This window comes from Catharus ustulatus, chromosome 3 (assembly GCF_009819885.2).
Source record: "Catharus ustulatus isolate bCatUst1 chromosome 3, bCatUst1.pri.v2, whole genome shotgun sequence".
NCBI classification, from domain to species: domain Eukaryota; kingdom Metazoa; phylum Chordata; class Aves; order Passeriformes; family Turdidae; genus Catharus; species Catharus ustulatus.
The window spans coordinates 45,885,522-45,898,652 of record NC_046223.1 but is presented as its reverse complement, the minus strand read 5'-3'; the positions used below and the strand labels follow the sequence as shown (position 1 = coordinate 45,898,652).

The 13,131-nt window shown below is 45.5% G+C and overlaps 1 protein-coding gene across 2 annotated transcripts in view; it reads right to left on the bottom strand.

Moving 5' to 3' along the window:
* Nucleotides 1-13,131, bottom strand: part of SLC35F3 (solute carrier family 35 member F3) — a 166,860-nt gene that overhangs the window by 15,007 nt on the left and 138,722 nt on the right. For both annotated transcript variants that reach the window (XM_033055944.1, XM_033055945.2), the window contains one exon: nt 947-1,166. In XM_033055944.1, coding sequence (XP_032911835.1) covers nt 947-1,166 — 220 coding nt within the window. The remainder of the gene's footprint in view (nt 1-946; nt 1,167-13,131) is intronic.

Genomic DNA, 13,131 nt, shown 5'->3' with positions numbered 1-13,131 from the left:
TGATTTTGATTATTAATTAATATTACTTAGTGAAGCAAGGAAGGAGGGACCCACTGGTGCCTTTTCCTTGCAGTGGTGATGCCTTTTCCTTGGCCCCGGGGTGGTGGGTTACTCACCTACCCACTCTGCTGCCAAAGGACATGATGTGCTGCTGGAATGGCAGCAGGGTCAGCAGGGAGCTGAGGGATTTTCTGCTGAAACTCCCTGCACGGGGCTCTGCTGCTGCTGCAGAGGCATTCACGTGGGGTGCAGCACTAAAGGTGTAAGCAAACATTTGGGGTGCCAGCAGAAGAGCAGCCCAGAGCTGCTGGCCAAATGCAGATGCCTGCAGACACCAACCTTCCATCAGTGACACATGCAGACACACGCTCCGGCCACAGGTGGGCGAGGGCAGCCCAGCTCTCCTCTCCTGTCCGCAGCGGCTGCTACCTGACACGGATGCAAAAGATGACTGTCCCACCCTGCAAGCCTGCTGTCACACGTAGAAAGGTGAGGGCCCTGTTAAATACCCAGGATGGGACCAGAAGTGCACTGTGTGTAGCCAGGGCTTGCAAGAACGGGCAATTAGAAACAATCGGGTGTGGTGGCAGCCTGGGAATAATCACTTGGGAGCCACTGACAAGGACTGACACACATCTACATACCCTGACACACTCTGGAGCAAGTTACCTGTTTCCTGAAGGAATATGCATTGGACATATTCCCAATGAGTTACCTCTTTCCTGAAGGAAAGGCATTGGGCTGGGGGAGTCAGGGGCTCCAGGAGCTCACAGGCACCTGGGAAGGCTGCAGGGAAGGAAGGATGCATCCCTGCTCCGCAAGGACTTGTGTGCCCACTCAGCTGTCTGTATGGGTGCTGCTTGACTCAGCTGGCAGGAGGCAAGGGGTAAAGGAAAGACACAAGGGTGAGGGGGAAGAGGGGAGACAGAGATAAGGAATCACTTACCCTCACTCCCATGAACCTGTCCCTCAGAACGATCCATGAAAGCAAGAACACAAAAGCTTTGTTGCAGCAGAACAACACGGAGACATCCGTAGTGTTTATTTTCTTTATTGCATGTAAGTAAAGGTAGTTTGTGAGTGTCCAAAGAACACCAAAGGGTGCTGCCTTGGTAAAAAACACCTTCAAAGTCAAGCCATTGTCTCCAAAAAATCGGCAGCACTCCCTAAAACAAGGAGAGAAAGGCAGTGTTATTACATAAGCCAGTCACAGTCTGCAGCTAATACATGGCTCTTTTTGCTCCTCTTCTTTTCCTTTGGGGAAAGAGAGGTACACACCTTAAAGAAGAGAGAAAAAAACCAAGTTTCAGCTTCTGCTGCAACAGCCAGCACCTGCACAGGGTACAAACAGGCAGGGGCTGCAAACATGGGAGGGGGCTGCGAAGAAAGAGCAATAGGAGAGGTGATGACAGGAGGGGAAATCTCCCTCTTTCCACCAGTCCCTTCACAGTGAACATCTTGAAGCAGTGTGGAGCCATCCTCCTCCCTTCACCCCTGTGGACACCAGGACGCTGAGGGCCCAGGGTTGGCAGCAAAGCCCCAAGCTCCCTGCTCCTGCTGAACCGTGGGAAGCTGGTGCCCATCTAATCTGCTATGTGGCTTGGAAGAAGCCTTGCAGGAGCCCAGTTTGGGGGTTTTCCACCCAAGGGGTGGGACCTGGCTCAAATCTCCAGCACCATCAGGGCAGGAGCAGGAGGGGGTGGCAGGCAGCTGCCTGCTTCTCCTGAGGTGAGAACGTGGCATGGTAGTACCTGGGGACATGCTGGAGCAGCAGTGGGGAGTCATGTGGGAAGTCCAGGCTGGGGATGCTGTGAATCCCTGAGCAGGAGGCAGCCTGAGCATGTTCAGCCCTGGCACAAAAAGCAGAAGCACCAGCAGTTTTTTTGTGTCCCAAATGTAGCAGTGGACAACAGGACACAGGAGGGGGGTGATGAGGGTGCAGCTCGGCCGTGCTGACAGGGCTAGCATGGGGCTGCAGGGGTGGGGAAACCTGCCTGCAGCCTGTGCCTGCCTGGCAGCAGAGCTGGAAGCTGCCAGCTGCATGGAAATTCAGTGACACGAAGAAGGAATGAATCAGCCTGTGGGGCTGGAGCTGTGGCCAGCAGCCTGCAAGGTGTGTGGGGCAGCCAGCACAGTGCCCTGGCCTGCACTGCCATTGCTCACTTTAAAACCTGCAAACTTCCCAGGGCTCTGAAGTTCTTTATTGGGGTGTTTTGACAAAACCTGAGCAGAATTAAATTTCCTGCTGACAATGATGGATGAATAGGTTTTCACTACTGTAGTGAATTTCAAGCTGTTTGTTTCCTGAGACTGGGCATGTAAAGATCATTATTTGGACACTGATGAAAGCATTGCTTTGATCCACTTTCCCAGAAGACAGGGCTGTACCAGATGAATACCTGAAAAACCCCCATCCATTCTTTGAGCCTCATCAGATCTCTGCATCCACAAGTCTACATCAGCCCCTGCACTACAGGTACAAGACTTCAAGGTTTAGGAAACACATTTTTTGTGTTTATTTGGTTTTGTTGTCTGCCAGTCCCTTGTACCAAATCATAACTATGCAGAACTTACCCATCTCTGGATGTGATGACCCTGTACTTCGGCTGCTGCACATGGACACTTTTGTTTGAGCTGCTGGCTCTGAATTCTGTCACTCAGTGTCCCTTGTCCTCTGCAAAATTACCTGCTGGCAGCAGCCTATTCCCTGCCAAACCTCTTAACTGCCTCTTTGCATCAGTAGAAGAGCTGCTCATCTGCACTACAAACCACAGCCCGACTTCCCACCTGCTGGAGCCGTGCTGGGCTGTTCAGGGATGCTCGAGACCCTGACAGATGCTGCCTGTGCTCAGCATTTGGCCCAGATCCCCTTCCACAAACACTATACTCACTTCAGGTCTGGCCTTCAGTCCTGCACAGCACTGACTGTACCAGACACTTGCTGCAGGGGACGCAGGGAGTGCAAAAGGAAGCAGAGACATATTGAAAAAGCCTGTCCCATTAAACCTGCTTCCTAAGACACCATGGAGGGGTTCACTGACATTGTGTCATAAGCAGCCAGCCTCATGCTCTGAAAACAAGAAACACAGGCACGGTTTAAATTAAATGGTATGAATCAAGATTAGTATGAGAGGAACAGGAAGGCTGTACTCAAATGAAAGGACAAAAATGGAATTTATTTTGGGATTCATCCTGGAAAAAAAAAGTTCCTCCTGCCAAAAATCTGTTCCCCACATATAGAATTGGCTATCACTATTTCATATACAGTAGAAACATGTGCTTTTACTGTCTTATGGGCCTGATTCTTGTTTAGTAAACACCACTGGATTCCTGTGATATCACAGCCTGGATTCCTGAAGCATCCAATGTAGTGCCATGCTGCCCCAAAGGACCGCCTTGCCCTGACAAGGATCATGACCCTGAGGTGCAGTGCCCACTTTGGGAATCTCTCTCTGCCCTATACAATAAAGCTTCCTTTTGGCTGTTTTGGCTGGCTTTACCAAGAATGAATCACTTTCCATAGGCTGGCTCCAGCTTTCAAAGGAGACCTCCTTATGGCAGAGATTTCCTTACCCAGCACAGAGCTGTAAGGAAGCTTTCCCCTGAGAACTCTTAGGGCTGTGGAGGGTGCTGCCAGCCATGCACCCACATCCACAGCAAGCTCTGTTGTCCAAACAGGGGCACTCCTGCAGGTAGGTTGGATGGCTGTCCCGGACCTGGCATCTTCAGTGAAGTACGAGGAGCATCTGGGAGAATGTGGCATAATTTGTGCACCAAAATGGCTGTGTGCCATAATATAAACCTCTTGCAATTAATTGTCTCCCCAGGTTTGCCACTGCTTACTGAGAAAACTAATTTTTCCTTGGTGCCATAGAGCAGCTTGTGAAGCCATACCAGGAAGCATTTGATGAAGAGAGTTTTCAGTGAGTAACCGTAGATAAATAGGTATGGGAAGCAAGGCAGAACTGCGGTATAACCTGCGTTGTAAGCTCAAAACAGTCAGGGATGACTTCAGAAGAAACAACCTTCAGCTTAAATATTTTGACAGAACATTTGAACACAGCTGTTCCTGCTGTCCACTAATTTCTGGGCCCAGCACAGATGCGGGCACATCCACCTTGTTAACTGCCACACTGTGTTAAAAGAGAAATTCTCCTCTTAAACTGACCAAACCTATTCCTGGTCTCATTACCAGAAATCCTGCACCTGCTGCTCTCACCTGCCTCCTTAACCTGAAAGCTTTGGTGCTCATTACGATACAGTTTTGCTTGCTGGGAACACCCTGCTTTGCCCATGGAACAGTGGGACTTTGGGTGTGGATAACAGCCACAAAGGGCTATAGGGGAAAGTTGATGCAAAGCTGAAGTGTGCCCTGGTCCTGTGAATCCCCAGGTCACACTGAGCATGTATCCCCTTCGGCAGAGAAGGTGCCCTGCAGAGCCCCTCTGCTGAGATGATCTCCCCCTTAATCTCTGTAATCCTCTATGTGAGGAGTAAATTCCTGCAGTAGACTGCCTAGCTGAGTGCAGATAAGGTGGCAGCACACAGCAAGGAGCTGGGGCATTGCAGGGTGTGATGCTGTATTTCTGAGATAAACGATCTTCCTGCATTATTTTCCTTGATTCTGCCATCATGAGCTGGTGCTCCATTGTAATCACAGCAATTGGTTTAAAATATAAATGCAAGGATTAACAAAGGCAACAGCCAAGGTCTGTGTAAGAGTGGAATTGAAATGTCAGAGGAAGGAGATTGGAAGGGAAACATACTAGCTTAATTGCCATAGCAGCAATACAGAAAAGTTTGCTTCCACCTAGAAGTGCCACATCTATATCCAGACAACCTGGAGGCTGCTATAGTACTGCAGGAACTGGGGCAAAAGATACTACAGAAAAGCCTAAGGCACAGAGATCTTTTGTTGGCGTATTAACTTTGAATTGTTTGCTTTGGTTTCTTTAGCGTTCATATGCTACATCTTGTTCTTCCTCATACTCTTTTTACTGTGTATCTTCATTAACCCAGCAAATGGCAAATTAGCTCTGCTCCATTAGGCAAGTCTCCAGCACAATACTAGCAAAATAACTCTGTCAGTGGAACAAAGCATCCCCAGTGAAGTAAATCAGAAGTCATCAGAGCCAAAATTCTATGCTAAGTAAGAGTTAATTATATTGAAAGCAGGTCTTGCAGTCAAATAAAACTTGCAAATTAAATATGACAGTAAAGCTCCACTTTTCCCCCACTGAACTGACAATTATATATTTAACACTAGTCACCTTCCACTGCCTGTTTTGTCTTTAACCATTGCTAGGCACTCATGATGTTTCCCCACTTCTCTTATGCAAATGAATTTATAAAACCTTGCCAACACTGGAATGAATGCTTTTCCCCCCTATTTTGTAAAAAGAAAATCCCACCTATGAAAAGGAAAGGTAGACACGAATCAGAAAAAGTACACACAGTGTGTTGCCCCAGGCCAGGAATTTGGTCTCTCAATACTCCCTGCAGAACAAACCTATGCCAAAAAGGTTTGTAAGCCATTGAAAGTGCCATTACATCTTTGGGAACTTTGCAGCAAAGTAGAAAATTTCTGGGAGTAATACACATCCTAAGGGAATACTTTGCACAAGCCAGTTATTTCTCCTTTCCAGACTGTTAACTTTTGCTAGAATTTTTTCATTGTCTCAGTGCTCATACTGGAGCCTCTTCCTCCAAAGCAGATTTGGATCTGCTGTTGCTCTTAGAGGGTAATATTATTTCTTTGTAGACTATGCTTCTTACTTTGACCTTGCAAGGTCTGTACCTGCAAATTGAATTTGGCTAAATTGCTTCTGATTTTCAGCAGAGTGAGCATCACCTCCCTGGAGCGCAGCAAAGCCACCACTGTGCCAGTGAATCTGTCTTCTTGATTAGAGATTGGCAGGCAAAACATGTTTTGCTAATCCCTGCACCAATTAGACCTGCATGGATAAATAATCTGCAGATGTGCAACAGTCTTACATTTTCTGTTCAATGTACAAAAAAAAGACATGGACTAAAATGTCATGCCATGTCTTCTGGGAGGACTTGCAAGCCAGTTGTAGTAAGCAAAAGCTAAGCAGATAGAAAAGATGCATTGACAGTAATAGGAGAGAAGGAAACTAGAGTCAAGTTTAATTTCTCCCAGTGGAAAAACCCACAAGGACGTTTTTGCAATTCATCCTGTTAGGACCACAGCATCTCTCATGCATTAAGCTCACAAATAGAGGTAAGTATGACTGCTGTACAAATGAAAAATGCAAGTTAACTCAATATATTCTTCAAGAATGGTCTCCAGGAAAGTAAAGATGTGCTTTGCAGAAAAAAGGATCATGGCATCAGTTTCACTTCTTTTCCCTTTGAGCCAGAACTGACCCAAATGGTAGTCATGACAAAATCAGCCTCTCAGGTGGGTGGATTTCAAACCAGTACAAGAAAGGGTGAGCTCATGAAACCCATTTTACAGATGTGCAAGCTGGGACACAGAGAAGCAAAGTCCCTGGGTGTTTTAAAGTGGCAGGATGACTGCTGCCTGTTGATTGCACCCTCAGAGAGATGGGGATTTGCTTTCTCTGCATGTTTATTTTATAGCTCCTGTTACTTATCAAGACAGTCCCTGAGCACCTTTTTCCTGAGTCACCACAGGTTCACATGCCAGCAGAACAGTTGCACGGAGGCTCCTGTGGTGTGTCCCAGATCATAAAATGCCGTGAATAAACCTGCTAGCCTCAGCACTTTGCAGAGAGATGCCCGGGACTCCTGCCATGGCTTTTATTGCCCTGCTGCTCTGAGGCTCCTACAACAAAACCTGTATAGCCCTGCCTGCAGCTTTACTCAGGAAAACTGCTTCCAGGTGCTGGGAGGGCATAAGCTTCACCTCAACTTCCATGGGCCAGAGGTCTGAGACCTGTCCTGGGTGTGCTGGTGCGCCTTGCCTGCCCTGCTGCCTGCAGTGCCTACTGAGGAACACAACAGCCCATGCCCGAGGACCTGTTGCTCCTCACAGATGTCTGTACTTACCCAATCCAGTCTGTCCATGCTGTGAACTGAACTGGGGCTGCAAACCGCAGCCCTTCATTCTCTTGTTATACCTACCCTTCCTAAGAGGAATGGCAGCACTGCAGCCCCAGAAGTAACATTAGCCCCAGTGACAGCAGTGGTTTCTGGAGACAGATGCAAAGGGTGGCTTATCTAAAATACTCTAATGGCTTTTTGATGCCCATCATCACATGCATATTTTTCTGTAAGAACATTATTAAATGCAAGAAATTACCACAGAAGCCAATCAAGCATCCAGCTGCCACTTTTAAATGTCTGTGCCTGCCTTGATGACTTGTTTCTACACTTAGTTTGGGGCTGGTGTTCTGCCTTTAAAATTTTATCTGTTCTGGAAGTTTCCAGCTCATTTGCAGAAAATACATTCTGATAGGCAATGGAATGAGAAAATTGTCTTCTCTTAAATTAAACAAAAAACAAATGAAATAAAAAATCCACAGACTGACCTTCTCTGAACTAGAGAGACAGAAGCAATTGGTTTTCCTCAGCACTGCTCATGTACCATACTAGACGTTTGCACAATAAATGGTCCCAGGAAATGCTTCGCTATGGATTTACATAATACACCAGAATGGCTCCAAAAAAAGCAAATAATACAAATCTTACAAACCACCTGAATACACATTTTCAAGACAAGTCTTAGAACAGACTCAGAAACCTTAATGAGACACTGTTTAAACTAACATTTAAATTTAAAAAAAAAAGTTTAAAAGAACAAGACTGAACCACATTTCAGAAAATGCAGCAAGTATTCCTGGCAAGAAGAAGCTTTTAACGTGACAAGATACCTTCAGCAGTTAGGCAGCTGAAATTATCATTAATTTTCTGCCTTTACACCCCAGAGTTACCCAAAGCCTGAAGTACTTTATGCTCTTCTAGACAACCAGCATTATACAAATAAAATGTAAGACTGTTGCTATGTGCAAGCTCCAAACGCCCAAACACTCCAAACACAGACCAGGCAAGCATCACACTCGAACACAGAAATGAGCTTTTTAGTTACTCTCAAAGATTGCTTTCTGGAGCACCTTTTTTCTGAGCCCACAAGAAATGCAACCCTTGACTTGACCTGGTGTAGCACTCAAGATTGGCCTCAAATCTTTGTTAGAGCCCACCACAGCAGTGCCCAGGAGGTACTCACACTGGACATTCCCCTTCACAGCAGCAATGCGCAAAGCTGAAAGAGGCAGAAGGGGAATGAAAGGCTCAAAGGTTCCTAGGGGTTACTGGCATGCCCACAGTGCAAGAAGAGGGACAGCTCCTGCTGGTGTTTGAGACAGGGCTGGAAGATGAGCTGGAGGGAACAGTGGGTGTGATGAAAAGTATGCTGGGACCCTCCAACATGCCCAAATGGAGTACAGGCAAAGGACCAGCTCCAACAGCACCACATGCAGCCAGGCACAGGCAGCCCCGGCAGGGTGTGATGAGCATTAATGATCTGTATGGAAGATAATGACAGTCCTTAGGGAGCTACAGAGCAAGCTGAGAAAATGAGCAGCACCACATCTCAGACAGCATTTACTCAAGAGTTCAGAAAAGCCTAAGAATGAAATAGGGAATTCATAACAGGGCTCTGTAATTCCCTTAAAACAGTCTTCTTGCCCAAAGCAAATGTCACATTGATTCTTTAAATCCAATTTGTGCAGTGACTACGGCTGGCCATAAAATTTGAAGATGACCTTTGCTAGTTAAAGACTGAACTGCTGGTTAAAGACTGCACCTCTTCCTCCTCCTGGGTTCATCAAGGAGCAACAAGGACAGGGAAGGAATGCCCAGTTCAAGGAACATGCTGGCACAGCCAGGTGTTGCAGGCATTTGCAAGTATTTTCATCCCAGGAGATTGGCTGGTGAGCAGATGTCCTTAAGGACTAAGCCCAGCAGGAATGCTCCTTCTTGTACCATGCACCTAATGACCGCTGCCATCCTCAAAAACAGGATACTGACTGCTTGCACCAACTTAGTGCTGATGAATTCAGACCTTCCTGAGGATCTCCCACTGCACAGTCACGTGGAAGTGGCCTGGGGTTGCCGGGTCTCCAGAGGGACCATTCCCCTAAAGGCTCTTGTTCCTCACTTTTACCCTCTGCAGCTGCAATTAGAAAAACCCTCGGGGCTCTGCCTCTCCCCTCTGCAGGTGCAGCTTCTCTCGGACAGGGAGCAGCACAGCACTGCAGCTCCTCAGCATCACCAGCCTCCTCAGCCACCCGTGCACAGCTGGGGACACACACCCAGCTCTGGGGAAGGGCAACCCAGCTGTCAGATCTGCTTCAGGACCTTTTTCCTTTCCCACTGCAGGTGGATGTTGCCTTAAGGAAAAGGGGCTGTTTTGAGCGGCTCAGGAGATGCACCAGCACCAAAGTCACAGGTAAACTGTGTCCTGCATGGCCCAGTATGAATGGGCCTTTATGAATGGCCCAGTATGAATGTTGGCCTTTAAAAGGTTAGTTAATCAAACTGTTTTTTGGAAGAAAATCTGAACCACAAACCCACATTATTTTTAATGTAATTGGATTAGGCAATTCTCTGCAGGTCCCAGCAGTTTGGAGGAGTACTTTATGCAATGCCTCAGTACTTCATTTACTAGAAAGATGAAAAGCATGGAAAGCCTTTCAGGGAAAGCACTTGGAAAGGGCAGCAGGAAGCTGAATTTGAGGTCCATAGTTTACCACAAATTTTCAGGGTGAGCTTGCACAAGTCCCCCAGCCAGCCTGTCCCCCTTTGGCAGTGGGCTATGAGATACAGGCTTGCTGTTATTTCCCAGGGCTGTGTTGAGGTAAATGCAGTCAAGCATTTGTGCAGCATTCGGCGTGTGGTGAGGGACAGCATATACAAACTGAGGCAGAGAAAACCTAAACATTAGACTCTCAAGGCTTTGACTGCCGGAGTCAACATCATCACTGCTCTCCATCATCATCCAAAATTTCCATTGACGTCAGTGGATGTTCTGGGTGTGAAAGACCTGCAGACTCTGAAACTGCACAGCAATTGCTTGTGGATATCTTAAGCATGGCCTGATGTGATTTATATCCAGCTTGTCCTCTTCAGCTGTGACCTGAACCATTTAGTACTTTTAGCAATAGTCAGAATGAAACTTTTAGGAGAAACTGGTGATCTGGCCACCCGTAAATTGGATTTTTTGTGGTAGTTGGCATAGGCAGACAAAAAAAGTATGCAAGAATAAAATGCTTTTCTAGTAGTTGCTGTCTTGGCTTTTATGCTCTGCTGATACAAAAGTACAGTGCCGCTAGAAGGGGGAGCAGTGCTGCTATGTCTTGGGAGAAGGAACAAGACAAGAAGGCAAAACAAAGAGGAGATAAATATCTCAATGATAAAACTGGCTGTGCAACCCCCCTGAGACACCTGTTACTCACACACATATTTAATTTGCACCTTTATGCCTGTGGATTGTCAGAGAGACTTTGTGTGGAGATATGGCTCCAGCTGGGCAAAGCCCTTGCTGCTGGCACTGCCTTGGCACGGCCAGCCTTGGGCCAAGAGCACAAACTAATCAACTTCACAGCTTAAGTAGTAATTGTTCAGCACCGTGATGGGATACTGGGGATAACTGGGAACAGGAAGGCATGTGAGTCAGGAGATGCCAAAAGACACACCATTAGATTGGCAGCTAGTCTATGAAAAGAAAGAAAGTTAATAAAAAAAAAAAAAAAAAGCTGAGAGCTTGCTGACATACTAAAGAAGCTGACATTTACAATGCACAAATTGCTCCTAGATGCATTAAATAAACAGGATATAGAAAGGAAATAATCTTTTCTAAATACTTGCATTTGTGGTCATTTTTAGAGTACCTCCTCTTAAGAACAGGTGAATCTTTTCTGTTTGAAATTTGTTTGCCTTTTTAGTTGCACTGCTGATGTCCATTTAACACAAAACCAGAGCACTCTCTGCCCTGTACTCCCTTACTTTCTGTTCTTCAGTAAAGTCATTCCATTCCTGCACACAGCAGCAGAGCAAGGAGAGGACCATGGAAGTGGAGGGAGAAGGTGTCAAGACTCTGTGATGGCATCTACCCTCATCCCAGAGCCTGATTGAACAGCACCTTTCAGAGCACAGCAATCTTTGAAAAGCAGCCTCTGAAAGACTGAGAAATTAATCAGTCACGTGAGGTGAACGAATACAGCTGTTGAGTTTGGTGCCAAAAGAGAGGGTGTTAGAAAATAAGATGTCTATTTCTTCTGAGATTGAGATTTCTATGCAGGTTTACTTGTTTTGACCTTTCTCCTAATAGGCTAATCCTCCAAAAACATTGATGTTGCTAGTTGCATGAAAATTGTGCAACACCTAAGTATAAGTGGCAAAAACAGAGCACTATGTGACAGAAATTGAATGGCTTTCATCTCTGCTACTGGAACATGAAAGTCTCTCAAGTGGCGTACAATAACTGAGAATGGCTTGAAATAAATTTCCTGCTGTCCAAGGGAAACATAAAATTTTCCGCTCCCTATATAAGCACTTTGTTGTTTGAACAGTAAACATGCAAATTAAAAAATCCTGACACCTAATGTATTTCTAAAGGACCGGATAGCACAGAAATGGAGCCATAGTAGCTCAAGAGAATGTATTCCTGAAGGATTAGGCAGCTACAACCCCAGTGAAGAGCTGCAGGAACTTGTGTGATTTGGATTTTTGAGGGTAACATCTCCTCTACAGTATCATTCTGCAAATGTTGGTTGAAAAGTTGTACGTGTTTATTTTCATTCAATTTCCAGTGAAATCAAATGCCCATTCACTGACTCAGAAGCTTCTGAAGAAGGGTACAGATTACCAAAAAAACTTTAAAAAGTTCTGAAATAAGTTTTAGGAATTTTTGTTTTGAACAATTTAAGTGAAATTTGTCTTCTGAATTCCGAATGAATACCAACTAAGTCTATAGTGGAAAATAATCAAGTGAAAAAAAATCAGCAGAAAATAATAACAAAAAGTAGGCCAGATTGTATTGTACTTGAAAGGTGGTTTTATTTCCATTTCTCACCTCTGTATGCTCTTGGATGCCTGTCATCCATTTAGAACAAGATTTCTTTTAAAATTTCAGAATGCATCCTAGAAAGCAAAGTCTAATAATGACCCTTTTTATTATCCCTTAATAACTCCTCTATGTGACTGCATAAAAGATACTGCTGACCCAAGCCTCACAGCCAAGAAAATGCTTTCTTGAAGAGAGGGAGGGGAATATAGTTTATAGTTACCTTCATAAATAAGACCTGCAGAGGAAAAATTAAAAAGAAATAATAAACCTGATCATGCATATGCCAGTTCAGAAGCCTTGTCTCCAAGGAATTTTTCTCCTCTCTACTTTACAGAGTTATAAAGGAATCTGTAAAATTACATGCAGTATTATATGAGGATCTTATATAAAAACAAAATCTTCTCTGAAGACTCTTCTCATGACACGAGTGTACAGAGCATCAACTTTATTTTCTTTCTGAGCACGAGAGACAGGTCTACAGGATAAATACAAGACACAGTTGCCTTTCAGTCTTCTTGCACTCTGAGGGTTTGACATCTTCATAGTTCTTTCAAGCTCTTTTTATGCTTATGGATTGATGGGCCACTCATTCTTAAATGTTTCAGAAGCTGAATCTCAGTTTCATGATCCATAAATCTGCAGGCTGTGAACTTTTCTCCTTTATACACTCTGAAGAAGTGAGCAGGATACTGAGTTTTGTGATAGATCCTCCCTCCAGAGAGGAAGCTCAGCTACTGCAGAGTTCTAGGAACATGATTTGTGCCTACTTTTGCAGCTCATAAAATTTCTAGCTCCTTCCAGCTCCCCAGACACCCCTGGTGAAAAGTCCTTGACATTTCAGAATCATGGAAGTAGGTAATGCTTGCCTTTCCTCCTCTGCTCAAGCCAGCAGCCTCCAATTCCAAAGAAACTACAGCCAGTTCTCTCCTTGAGAGAACTGTCATTTTCATGGGAGAAAGGGCTACCTGTGGGCTGGGAAAGCACAGAGTAGAAAAGATCTCTCCTGAGGTCTGCCATTAGCAGCCACGTGCCCATCGGCATTTTCTCCAGCATGTGGCCACTGACACAGGAGAGCTACG